At 37.4% G+C, this 13,335-nt stretch overlaps 1 protein-coding gene across 4 annotated transcripts in view; it reads right to left on the reverse strand.

The window, feature by feature from the left end:
* Window positions 1–13,335, reverse strand: part of LOC132767329 (transducin-like enhancer protein 1) — an 83,691-nt gene that overhangs the window by 35,935 nt on the left and 34,421 nt on the right. For all 4 annotated transcript variants that reach the window (XM_060762154.2, XM_060762153.2, XM_060762156.2 and 1 more), the window contains exons 7-8: window positions 8,587–8,791; window positions 7,768–7,784 (exon numbers count right to left, since the gene is read on the reverse strand). In XM_060762154.2, the coding sequence (XP_060618137.1) occupies window positions 7,768–7,784; window positions 8,587–8,791 (222 nt within the window). The remainder of the gene's footprint in view (window positions 1–7,767; window positions 7,785–8,586; window positions 8,792–13,335) is intronic.

The following is a 13,335-nucleotide window of genomic DNA, read 5'->3' on the forward strand; positions in this document are numbered from 1 at the left end:
GCTCCAAATGGTGAAGGTGTCATCCACATATCTGAACCATATCGTGGGCTTTTTTGTTGCTGTCTCCAGGGCTTGTTTTTCAAAGTGTTCCATCTAGAAATTAGCTATGACCGGGCTGAGAGGGCTCCCCATAGCTACTCCATCTTTCTGTTCGTAAAACTCATTGTCCCACTGAAAGTAGCTGGTGGTGAGGCAATGGTGAAACAGAGCTGTGATGTCTTCTGGGAACCTCTGGTTGATTAGTGCAATGGTGTCTGCTACCGGGACCAGGAAGAATGAAAGCAAAAAGCGAAGGAAGGAAGGAAAGAGGTATAGAAGGAAGAAAGGAGAGAAAGAGAGGGGGAAGGGAATAAGGAAGGAGAGAAAGAAAGATGGAAACAAAAAACCAAGGAAGAAAGGAAAGAGGTAGTGAAGGAAGAAAGGAGAGAAAGAAAGGGGGAAGGGAATAAGGAAGGAGAGAAAGAAAGATGGAAACAAAAAGTGAAGGAAGGAAGGAAAGATTTAGAGAAGGAAGAAAGGAGAGAAGGAAAGAAGAAAAGGGAAGGAAGGAAAGAAATCGAGGGAAGGTTGGCCACAGCAATTTATAACAATGGTTCCTTAACTCAGGAAGGCAATCTTTTACTTTCAGTACATTGATAATATCTCCATAATTTGGACTCATGGAGAAGACTCAAGGCATTTCATCAGAATTTCAACAACTTCCATCCAGTCTCATGTATACCCTCTTAGCCAGTTTATCACATCTCTTTTCTGTTTCCAGCCACCGTATCACTACATTTCAATATTCTCTCCATCATTGATATGGTTATCTACTCATCTTGTCCCTAGGCAACATCTTTCCTCCTGCCTTTGTTCTGCAATGACCATAATTAAAACTGAACTTGCCACCTTATCATCATACCCATACATTTTGCATTTCTTTGATCATTCACACACAGCCTTCCTATAAAGGTTTGTTCCTAGGCACCTATCTGAGAAAGCAGAACTAGTTGATAAAAGCTACAAATTTTGTTCTCTAATTTAGTTTCTATGGTGCTACATAGCTTCAGTGCTGTGACTCAGGAGATGAGCTGGAAGCTTCTCTGCACCTCCCCTGCCTTCCACCAGCAATGTTGGAAGGTATGAACTGCAACAACTGAAAAGTAGGATTTGGGGATGGGGAAAGAAACAGGGCATTGTTCTGCCTGATGGAACTTTACAGTACTTCTTTCCTGATCCAAGATCTGTTAAGAATTAAATCTGCAGGAGCCATATCCTATGTTCAGCACTGCAACCCTAACCTAATTAAAATCTGTTTGTGGCTACAGACAGAAAACAGAGACGGGGCTAGCATACCTTCTCATGATAAGGGATTCCACAGCCTGGGTGGCCACCAAGAAAACTATCTCAATATTATTCCTATAAAACATTCCTCTGAAGGTGCTGGGAGCAACAGAAGAGCTAATTCTGAAAATATTAAAAAGCAGTCATGCTTGTAAGGGAAACTGCAGTTTCTCAAATAGCCTGACTCCGTGTTGTATAGGTCTTTTAAAATTTACAAGAGCCCACGCAACATAACCAATTCATTCCAATAAATGTTAAAGCCATACCTGTTATATAACTGTCAACATTAATTGCTTGTTTAACTAATAATCTGAAATATTCACTAGTACTTCCACCAAAGAACAGGAGGGAAACGCTTGACATTTAACAGTGTATACAATTTGTCATTCTCATAACATGTAATTCTAGATAACATGTTATTCAAAAAGCGTTGCTGCATTTGCAACACGGGGTATTAAAGAACTTATGAAGTAGCCCTGCAATATATGAACATAAATATAATTTGCTACAGCTTGAATTGCAACTGTGTGCTGTTCATATAACACAAAAATTATTGTTGTTGCACTTTGAGTCTTGAACCCATTCCTGCAGGGCTACAAGTGATCTATTGAACTGGATGGCCCATGAGGTCTCTTCCAACTCTATGATTCTATTGAAAACTATTCACTAGAGAATTCGTGTGCTAAGGTGCTGTGGCAATGCCATGAGGAAATAACATTATCTTGAAGAACTCTGATCACATGCTGTGGATTGTCTCCTGTCAGTTTTTAAACAGTATTGACTGTTGGTGTTACCTTTACCCCATCCTGGATGTGACAGTATGGCATTTTTTCTTCTTCTGTGCTAGGCTGAGCACACACTACATATCAGCTGTTCTGCTGACTGGAGTGGTAAACTCTGGTCCTAGGTCAAACCTTCAAGAGGGTTACACTGCCAATCTCCTCAAGATCACATAGAATCTTAGTTCTGAAGAAAGGATATTTCCTAGTCTACTTATACCAAGTATTGTTCTGAATGTTTCTTCAAAGTTTTTGACATATTATATCATAAAAATAACAACAATGAATTTAAAAATATATACAAGCTAAAAGGAGCAGAGGAGCATACAGTATTTAACATTTTCCTTTTTTAAAAAAAAAAAGTTTATTGATCATTGTGTTGTTTAATCACATTAACAGAATGGCCTAACATCAACACAACTACACATACAAGTTGGATGTGCAAATAAACATGGATATTTTTCAAAGCTCTAATACATGAACATTTAGTTCATACACATTGGGCGACATAGTCATTGTGAGTATGAGAAGTATCAGATTGTGATCCCTCATCATGCGAGAGAAGTGGAGGAGGCAGTATCTACATTTGTCTGAGGCAGTGTCTACAATTTTCTCGCTAGATTATGGAGTTCACAATCTGAAAAAAGATGCAACTTCCAGCCAGTGCACTCTGTAAAAATGTCTTGATGTGGGGTAAAGTGTGGCCTTCTGGTAGAATTCAATACAAGGGAAGGTTGACCGAAAGACACTGATTCTAGGGCTATATATCTGAGCAGAAATGTCAGCTCGAGTGTTATATATAGGAGATAAGAACTTGTCTTCTCTGTCAGGATACAGAAATGTTGTGTCCCAGATCATACACAGAAATTGTAGGATTTACCTTGGGTTTAGAGAACTCCTTTTTTATCCTTAAAAGGTTAACATATTTATTGTATCCATTTCATGGAACAGTTCTCTGTGTCAGTTGGAATATATCTTGATACATCTTTTAGTTGAAACAAGAGGATTCCATTTCCAAATGATGATGAAACATATCTGAGTCAGCAGTTTCACCATCCACTTATGTTTTCCTTAGAATTTATATGATGATACAATGATTAAAGTTTTGGCCAAAACCCCTGATTTGATTTTATTTAACATATGCAGAGAAATTTCCTATGACTTATTTTCATTGTATACACATAGATATCCCAGTGCTCTGTGCATACCATGTATTTATACAGATCTACAAGGACAAGATCCAGTAAACCTGGTAGACAATGGCCCCTTCTACACTGTCATATGATCCAGATTATCAAAGCAGATAATCCACAACTGGATGATATGAGTCTACACTGACACATAATCCAGTTCAAAGCAAATAATCTAGATTTTATATGGCCATGTATGCCCCTCTAATCATTGCTCCCTCTTTCAGAGGAACGCAAAACATAACATCCCACATAGGATTTTGTGTGGAGGTGATTATCAAGTCCCATATACACTGTCCTTATATCCCAGGATCTGATCCCAGGTTATCTACTTTAAACTAGATTATATGAATCTCCACTGCCATATAATCTGGGGTAAGAAGATAATCTGGGATCAGATCCCAAGATATGGGGCAGGGTAGAAGGGGCTTCAGTTGTCACACAATTGATTTATCACATGATACTAGTATAACAAATGGTAGATGGTCTCTTCTACCCCACTTGATGCAGGAGGTATTACAAAACTTCTCTGTGTTAAACCCAAAATTAGAGGTCACCCCTAACATTCAGCTCCCACTCGAAACAGGTTTGTCAGCCTCTTCCTAATGGACCTAGTGAGTGTGGCAAGGTACAAGTCAGTCTTTCTTAATACTTGTTGGACTTGCAGGGACATTAGCTGCTATTAAGGCAACTATTTGATGCCCTCTTGTGAATTTTTCTCCATATGAGGAAGTCACTTCCTGTGGAGAAGTAATTTACAAATCAATGTGTTTTCTCTCTATGGAACTGTTTTTACTAGTTTTATTAGCACCTCATTTACAGGCCTCATAAATAGATAAGGTCTAGATGGGACAGCGCAGTTTTACAAGATCAGAGATAGTGTAGTACAGGCTAGAATGTTCTTTGATATGGCAAGAGACAAAAGCCTAAGTGAACCTGAAGTTAGCATGCATTATGCATAGGTAAAAAATAAGAGATTTGGGAAAGGGCTAAACTTGTTATCCCTCTGAATTCGATGTAGAATAGTATCCAATCTTGGCATACCTCAAAGGAAAAACTCCAGAGTCTCTGGAAAGCTGTCTCTGGGTGACATAAAAAAATTACTTAACATGGAACTCAAATAAACCTACTGAAGTGGATTAAATTTCTTATGGCATATAACATTAACTCTTTTCTTCAGAGTATAGGCAGTTCCCAAGTTACAAACATCTGACTTACATACGACTACTAGTTAAGAAGGGGGTGGGTGGGTGAGACATCATGAAGTGAGAGAAATCTACTCCTACAAAGGGAAATTCACTCCTGGAACATTTATCATGGGGGAAAAAACCATTCCTAGTTCCACAACAAACCATATTTTTCAAAATCCAATTATCACAGGGACAGAAAGTGAGGTGAAATCTTCTGAACAGGAGCACAGACAGCAAAACACCACAGGGGTGTTAACCCTTCCCTATGCTATCCAAAGATAAATAGAGAGACAGACAGACAGACAGATAGATATGGCTGGAGCTACACTTAAAAATGTACCTGTTCCTACTTACATAGAAATTTAACTTAAGATCAAACCTGCAAAATCTATCTTGTTCGTAACTTGGGGAATGCCTATATTAGGTACATTTATGAACATTCTTTAAATTACTCAAACTTTGCTGTTTATTTTTTGCTCATGTGTAGTGCATGCTTTGTTTTGTTCACTGGCCTTTTTAATAGTAACCAAGACAATTATGTGTTCATTCTATTATGGATTTTCTGTCATGGCAATCCCATGAATTTGATAGGGTTTTCCTGAACAAGGAATACTCAGACGTGGTTTTGCTAGCTCCTTCCTCTGAAATAAAGCCTACAGCGCCTGGTATTTGTTGGCAGTTTTATATCCAACCACATTATAAAATGTCAAGGTTCAGTATATTGGGCAGAACCCAAGATGTGCTCTTCCATAAGAATGTATTTTCAAATCATGGAAGTTGTTCTACACTTATACTAAAAGACAAAAATAGTGTTCTGATTTGCAGTTATCCAGAAGCTGGAAAGTTCTACATCATGTGTTGAGAACTTTTGCAGAACATAGGACTGGATGATATTCAGAGCATGGCTGTTCCTTCCTGTTACCATCTCAGTCAGGAATCAAGTTTTACCATTCAGACAACACCATGCATTGAGAAGAGACATGTCATTAGCTGAAGAACAAACAGGAAAAGTGCTTCAAAAACAGCTGGCATCTTGATTAATATGGCTTTGTTCCTTCATTGCTTTTCCTGACTCTGGAACTCCATGCCCAGCAAAGCCATAACCCCCTGCTGCCTCCATCCTGCGGCAGGCTAAAACCATTTTATTCAGGCAGATGTTTAAAGAAGTGTTTTTAAGACCAAGCCAAGGAGTGCTGTGTTTTATGTAATTTACCATAATAGATTTGTTTGATTATATTGCTTTTAACTATATATTTTTTAATATTTCTATGTTTAATTCTATTTTTATGTTTATATGCATTAGATTTTAATTCACGCATTGTTGTAGTTCTTAGTGTTAGCTGTTTTGCATCTTCACTCACTGCTTTGAGGAGCTGGTTTTGAAGAAACGGCAACAAAGATATGGCTCAGATCCATCTGTCTCTTTAGGGAGCAGATAAGCCTCAGCATTGGGAATTAGTTGACTTTGCTCCTTGTCCACTTAGCCAATATAGGAAAAGAGAGGTGATTGGTCTAACTGAACAGTGGCTTGAGGTGGTGACTCAGTCTCTGTTCCAATTGTTTTTTACCGAGGGACTTTAGGGAAAAAAGGTTTCTTCCTGAGTTCAATGAACTGGCCTAGGAGAACAGAACTGATTTACAGGACAGTGATTCCCAATCATAGTACCACGCTCTATACCAGTGCTTGTCAGTATAATAAAATGACAAGCAAACAGACAGAAAAGCAACACTGTGAAGGCCAGAGATCTACAGTACTTTTTAAATTGTGGCACATGTCACTTTTAACCAAATACCCTTATGTAAACTAGTTGATTTCTTTAAAGCATATGAATGTACTAAATTATCGGTAACAGGTCAAAATGAACAATCTGTAATGTAGACTTGGATTCTAACTTGCTTTTTGTGAACCGAACAGTTTGTGATCTGGCTATGGATTTAGAAGAGAGAAAGAGAAGACATGGGTTTTGGGCAATACTTCTTACCCTGACAGTCTCCTCCCAATTTTCCATTTTTTTGTGCAGGCAAGAAAACAGGTAAAACAGCAAAAATTACCTCTTACTTTCATCTAAGATGTCTGCCTACAGATGGAGGAGCGGAGTGAACCAAAACTGACTTTCACATCCTCTCCTCTTCCTGCCAAAGTCCAAAGCCCCTAAAATGCCCTTGACCTTTGAATGGGGTGGGTTGAAGAAGAAACCCCACTTCATATAAGATATAAATGGCATTGAAACTCTAAGGGAAGTTCAAAGATATTGAATTGTCTTTCTTAAAGCATGTACCTAACAAAAGGTGAGCTAACTGTTTTGCTGTTATAACTCAATAGTTTCAAGAGTGTCTGAGAAAAGTAGTAAGCAACACCAATAGAATCACACTGTTTTGAGTCACATTTTTAGTTTTGGGGGAGGGGCAATTTCATTCTCAAATGAAATTTTCTGTCAGTTCTCCAATTTCTAGCATTGAGAGAATGCTGGAAAATTTTCACATTTAAAAACGTTATATTTGCTGTTTTGGGTAATTTTGTCTTCCCCCAAAATTGACTAAACTGTATTTCTACACTTGCAACTGAATTTTAAGTTATTTCAAGAAATTATAGGAAGCATAAAAAAATCAAATTAGAAGCAATGTATACAACACTATTTAATACTATAATGATACTGACTAGACTATTGCAACAAAAGTATTGCCTCAAAAGTACAGGGCAAAGACGTATTGTGACTTCCGACATCAATGAACAGTTTTGCCTCATGACACAACTGAGTATCTACTAGGCACTACAAACAGGTGACTACACCAGAATATATAGTAATGTTTTAAAAGAAATGTTTTTTTTAATGGAATGATAACCCAAAAATAACAAGAGGTTTTAAAATATAAATATATAGTTTTTATCTTAAATAATGCACTTAGATAGGAAGTATCTGTCACAGTGATCACATACTTAAGCATATGTGAAGATTTTAAAAAAATCAAATCTCCAATGAATAAGGTATAAGAGTGTCTGTTTTTTGCTTTTAACAAACTCACCTGTTTTTAAAGTACATAAACATAATCTAGATTCGTTTACAAGGAATTTATTATAGTAACTAAAAATGATGTTTAAGATATATATATAATTTTTAATTCTTCCACGAAAGCACTGCTGTGCTGAAGAAGAGGCATCATGCCCATTATCTAAACTAAGGGAGATACAGCATGGAAGCCTACTGGGAAGGAAATAAAACTATCTGGGCTATTAACTACTTAGTAATTGAAAATGTTAACATTAGCAGGAATATTGGTACTTACTGTGCCCGGATCTCTGTCTGTTCCCGTAGTAACCAAGAAATGCACAGACATGCCCGTTCAGACACAGAGGCAAGAACAGAAATAAAAAAGGGGGGAAAATTAGAACACAAGCCGCGAACAGTTTTAAAATGGCTTTTATTTATATAAGTCATTGCACATTCCTAATACAGTGATTTCCTGAAAATTACATTTTGTAAACATGATTTACAGTTTTAACCATACACAAAGCCTAGTTCTTTCCATGACAGAATAAATTACTTATTTTCTTCGAAAATTATTCAAGTGCAATTTTGCCAAATATTTAAACGTTTCCCAAACAAACCTACAAAACAGATGCAATGCTTGAAACCTTTCATTTCAACACATTCATCTAAAAATTTGACTCTGTCCACTGTTCACCCACTCCCTTTGCATTAAAGATTATTTTGTTTAATAATAATAATAATATTAACAACAATAAAAATGGGGAATGTAAGAAAAAAAATACCCACTTATTCTGTCTCAACAACTTTCCACAATAGTGTGCAGGCCACTGAGGTTACAACTAAACATCGGTTTAGATGTCAAAATGCCCTGCATTTCACGAAAACAGGAGATCCTTAATGATCTCCAAGTTCAAATACTGGAAACCTTCAAGCTGAATTTTTTGCTTTAGCCGTCTTATCAATGTAGAACTATTGGTTTAATGTTTGGCAATCAGTTTGTTCTTGGTTTTCATTCTACACAGCTCTCATTTTCATTTAGAGATTCCCACAATTTGCCGCAACGTGCAAGTATTCATTTCACAAGGCTCCTAATCAGGCTTCCCATGCCTCTCACCTCTGTGGTGGTCTGCATCGTGGTGCTTCTTGTCATCTTTTATTGCCAAGTGGGACTGCCCACCCAGAGCACTTGAGAGGGCAAGAAGGCCAGCACTGCTCCCAAGGGGAGGGATTCCTGGAGGCTGAAGTCCTGATGGGTGTGGAGTTAGAGGCACTGGAGGTCCATGGCCATGCGAGAGGTGCTGAGCTTGCAACTGTTGCTGCTGTTATTTGTGGAAGCATTTCCAGGTAGATGTGGACCATGGAGCAGGGAGTTTTGAAGATATGAGAAAAAAGAAGGAGGATTGGTTAGCCAAGTGAACTCAATACTACTTCCTGTTTCAAAGCCTACCCCTCATTCCAGCCTGCTCCAGCTAATCACCCCATACTAGATTTCACAACTGCTTGAATATTTCCTCAGATATTGATCCTCTTTTGTATTACAGGACTAAGCCATGTAATTTAATCTACAGCCTGACTAACAGGAGATTTGTGCCGTCTAGACTCGTAAAGACATCTGGCACCTCTCCAAATCCACCTCTATATTAACAGAATTAGTGTAGATGCAAAGACTGCTGGCCCATATCCCCCTTCCTTCCCCTCCCCCCAAAAGCTTATTTTCACAACTGCTTTGAATAAAGATAGAAACAATGGCTTGGAAGGCTATGTCTAAAAAAGGCACTGCAGCAATTTCCAGTAGGAATATTTGTTATGTTCAGCTGTCAACTGTAAGCCCTTACCTTACAGCTTCATTTTGGCACTTAACATTTATAAATGTTCCCATCCTTTCATTTCTTAATGTATACCCCACATAAGCACTGCCAGAAACCAGACAGATGGCAGATTTGATGGAAACTTCACTTTGTTTATTGTAACCCAAAAGATGTGATATTTGAGATTCAGTTCACAATGGTTACCTTTGCAGGGCATGATTAGCTTAAATTTTAAAGAGTGATCATAGATGAAATAGAATACCAGTGCATGCTGCCCAATTGTTCCCACTTGAATCCTCTTACAAGCACAAATGGCACACAAGACAAGCAAAATAAAAAAAAAAGCAGCCTGTTCTTGCTTTATGACTGTGAGAGTGAGGCGAGACAAGCCAGAGCTCCCGATTCACAGGTCACAACAAATAATCTACTTTAAGTACGAAACAAAGATGACTACACATTCGCAATATACCAGAACTGTCACATCATACTTCTTATGTTATGTGAAAGCATTGTTTCAGACCTTAGAGGTTATACAAATGATAAGACAGTAGATCACATTTAAGCATAACCTCACCCAAATGAAAATGAAATGAATGTGAACAGAGGACTGCAACAACAATTGTGACCGAATACAAACATAAGGGCACTTAAACTGCACAGAAGTTTCAATCTTTTACATATTTACTTAACCATTCTGAATTCCATGGGGTATATTCCGAGGGAAATATATATATGGCACTGATACCTAATGGCCACACAAGAGGTCCATCCAATTATCCTTTTTTCTCCCCAAATTTGATCAGATTGCTTACGTTTGTAAGCAAGACTCTCTGCTTTCATGACTTCAGACAAATTGCAACTCTCTGGAGTTATTAGAACAAGGTGCTGTGTTACACACAGCTTGATTCACACTATCTCAGTTAATATGTTGGTTACAGATTAGCATTTTAATAATTTTATTTATTTAAAAAAACAAAACTGTCTGTTCTATTTTCCCAACAGGAAGATACTTTTTAAAAGAAATGATAATTTAGGGAGTCTGAAGGCAAAATCGAAATTTCTTTCCCTTGCAGATACTTAGATTAAGCAACCTTACTTTTCAGGTTCAAATTGGCCACCCACTATCAATATAATTCTGGAAACTAGTGATTTGGACAGTCAGTGAAATCCAGTACATGGCAATTTGGAGAGAGCAGAGTTAAAAACCTTTCTCAGTCACAAGCTTATTAGGTTGCTTTGAGCAAGTCAGGAACTCAGCTGCACTTCCTCTAATTAAAAAACTCAACCCATAGTTATTATGAAGACCAATGGTAAAAAGGACTTTTCCTATTTACAGTACATTTCTATCTTAGCAAGAATCCTACTTGCATTGCATGAGCATTTTAACAGACACAGCACACTACATATTGTATATATTTTGAAGTACTTATTTTAATACAGCCATATTTATTTATTATAGCAGTCTATAGAAATGGTTCTCAACCTGTGGGTCCCCAGGTGTTTTGGCTTACAACTTCCAGAAATCCCAACCAGTTTACCAGCTGTTGGGATTTCTGGGAGTTGAAGGCCAAAACATCTGGGGACCCACAATTTTAGAACCTCTGGTCTACAGGACTGTATCACTTGTATCCTCAGAGAATGTGGAGGCAAGGAGGAGACAGAGACAAGTGGGTCAGCTGCAGACAACTGAGAGTGGGCAGATGGCAAAGAGTCCATCTGGGAAGCCTACTGAAAGAAAAGGAAAAAAACACCAACCTTCTTTTTTCCTGGTCCAGGGATTCAAAAAGGTCAGAAGCAGTGCTACAGTAGGGAGAGTAAAGAGGACCAAAGCTTCTTTTAGATTCTACCAGGATGGGCAGAGTCCTCTCTTTTTGTGACTCTATCAGAGAAAGGGATGGTTCCTTTTCTGATACAAATTAATACTGCCCCTAAACTTTTATATATATATATATATATAAAAGGAGAACCCCCTCCTATGAATAGAATGACAAAAGGTCTCTGGATGGAGAAATGCCACTGAGGCAGTGGTGGCACTTTCACATCTCAATGGAGTGGACCGATGAAGCCTCTGTCTCTCACTCCAAAAAATTACAGGCAGTCTTCATAACATCTCCATCTCTTCTTTTCATTCACAATTCAACTACATGTCTATAATTAATAACAAAATAACCCCAGAAATGATTAGCAGAAGTCCACAACTCTTAACATTGCAGTTATCAAATTGTTTATTTTATGATGTTTTATGTTTATTATTGATGCATTTTGATTGTTGCTTATATGATTTTAATATGTTGTAAGCCATGTTGAATCCCGTGAGGGAGAAAAGCAGGATATATAGAAAGATATTATTGTTATTTTACTGACACAAAAACACAGTATGACACAGCAAAAAAGATATATATGCTGGATTTCATAACACAAAATCACAAGTCCAACACTTCCCAAGCATTTAGAAGTGTGTGATGTTATTATTGTTATTAATGGTGCAACCTCAATATCTTTATTGCTGATTACTTGTTGATGCTTTTGCAGTCAGTAAGACATGAAGTTCTTGGCAAAGAATTCAGTATCTACATCCTTTTCCAATTACCTCCTTGTGCCAGCTGGTGTCAACAATTAGCTGACACAAGGCTAGGAGACCCTCTAGAATTCATTTCAGTCTATTGTACTCTATTCTTTTTTTCTTTTTTTTTAGAAAAGCAAGGCCATTATCTGTAAATAAAAGTGCTTTCCACTCAAAGATAGATTACTTGAATCCTGACTTCAGTGTTTTAGTGTCTTCAAAAGAGAAAAAGAAGCCCTGGCTACTTATCACACATGCCCCTTCATGGAACACTTGATATGGCAGAAAACTTCTAATTAAGTTTCTTGCTTCATCCACATAAGAAAACTCTGTTACTAGCTTCAAAATAATGCCATGCATTAAAAACTATGGTTTAAAATTGTGACCTATTATGAAGGGGGTTGACTATAGTTTTGTGTTCTGGCTTAAATAAGAGACTGTGGTTAATTACAAATATCCTAACTCATCAACTGTGCCAACACTTTGGTGAAATAAATCAGGCACAAAGGCAAAAGTCTAATTTGCACTGACAAAAATGTTATTATTCAAACCGGTGCAGAATGCTCTTATTATATTAGTCATTCCTTTATTCCTAGTACGCTTCTTTTCATAAGAGAATTTGAAGGATGCTCATTAGGAGTTACAATGTTACGATTAAAAAAAATTCAACTTACAACTTACAACCAAAAGTAACTGGTTTTGTGAATTATAGTGTAAACCACAATCTTAGGTTAAAATAGTTAGGCAATTCAGAAAACTAACAGTATTTTAAATGTTCATAATAACATATAGATGAGACAGCCCTGTTACCCATAATTAGTACACAAGGTCAGAGTCTGATATTCTATCCTAATTATGGGATTAATGAGCTTTTTGCACAAGAAAGATGAGAAATCTAGAAGTGTTGTGATTGACAAATATGTATGTTTTATACAAACTAAGAAACTATGTCCAGCATCAGAACAAGAGTCTGTCAAAAGCCATAACTTCATATTATTTTCATAACTGCTTCTTCCACACCCATAAAGGATATGTATACTGATCCAGAAAAAAAATGTGACACTAGAGTTAATTGGAAGACTTCTTTCTTTACTTGCTTGTGCAGAAGGGCTGAATTTGTTGCACCTGTTCATAATAAATCATAATGTGCCCATCCCAAAACTGACCAATTATTTTATTCTTGTTATGGCCTTTCAGGCTATCATGTCAAATCCAGAGGTGTATTGTGCAACAGTGTTGGGATGTTTTTGGAATGCTAGTCCCATAATTCTTGACTGGTGGCTGTGCGGACTAAGAGTTCTATGAGTGCTATGCCAAAAATATCTAGAAGCCTGGAGTTGCTTATTCTGCCTAAATGTGGTTGCTATCAGGGTAGATTGACTGAAACAACGGAGTTTACACACATTTTGGATTATTTTTCAGACAGTAATGCCAGGATTTGGGACTACCAACCAGATTTACTATCAATTCTAGTTGAGACTACCAACTGGAT

The sequence above is a fragment of the Anolis sagrei genome, chromosome 2 (genome assembly GCF_037176765.1).
Source record: "Anolis sagrei isolate rAnoSag1 chromosome 2, rAnoSag1.mat, whole genome shotgun sequence".
NCBI lineage: Eukaryota > Metazoa > Chordata > Lepidosauria > Squamata > Dactyloidae > Anolis > Anolis sagrei.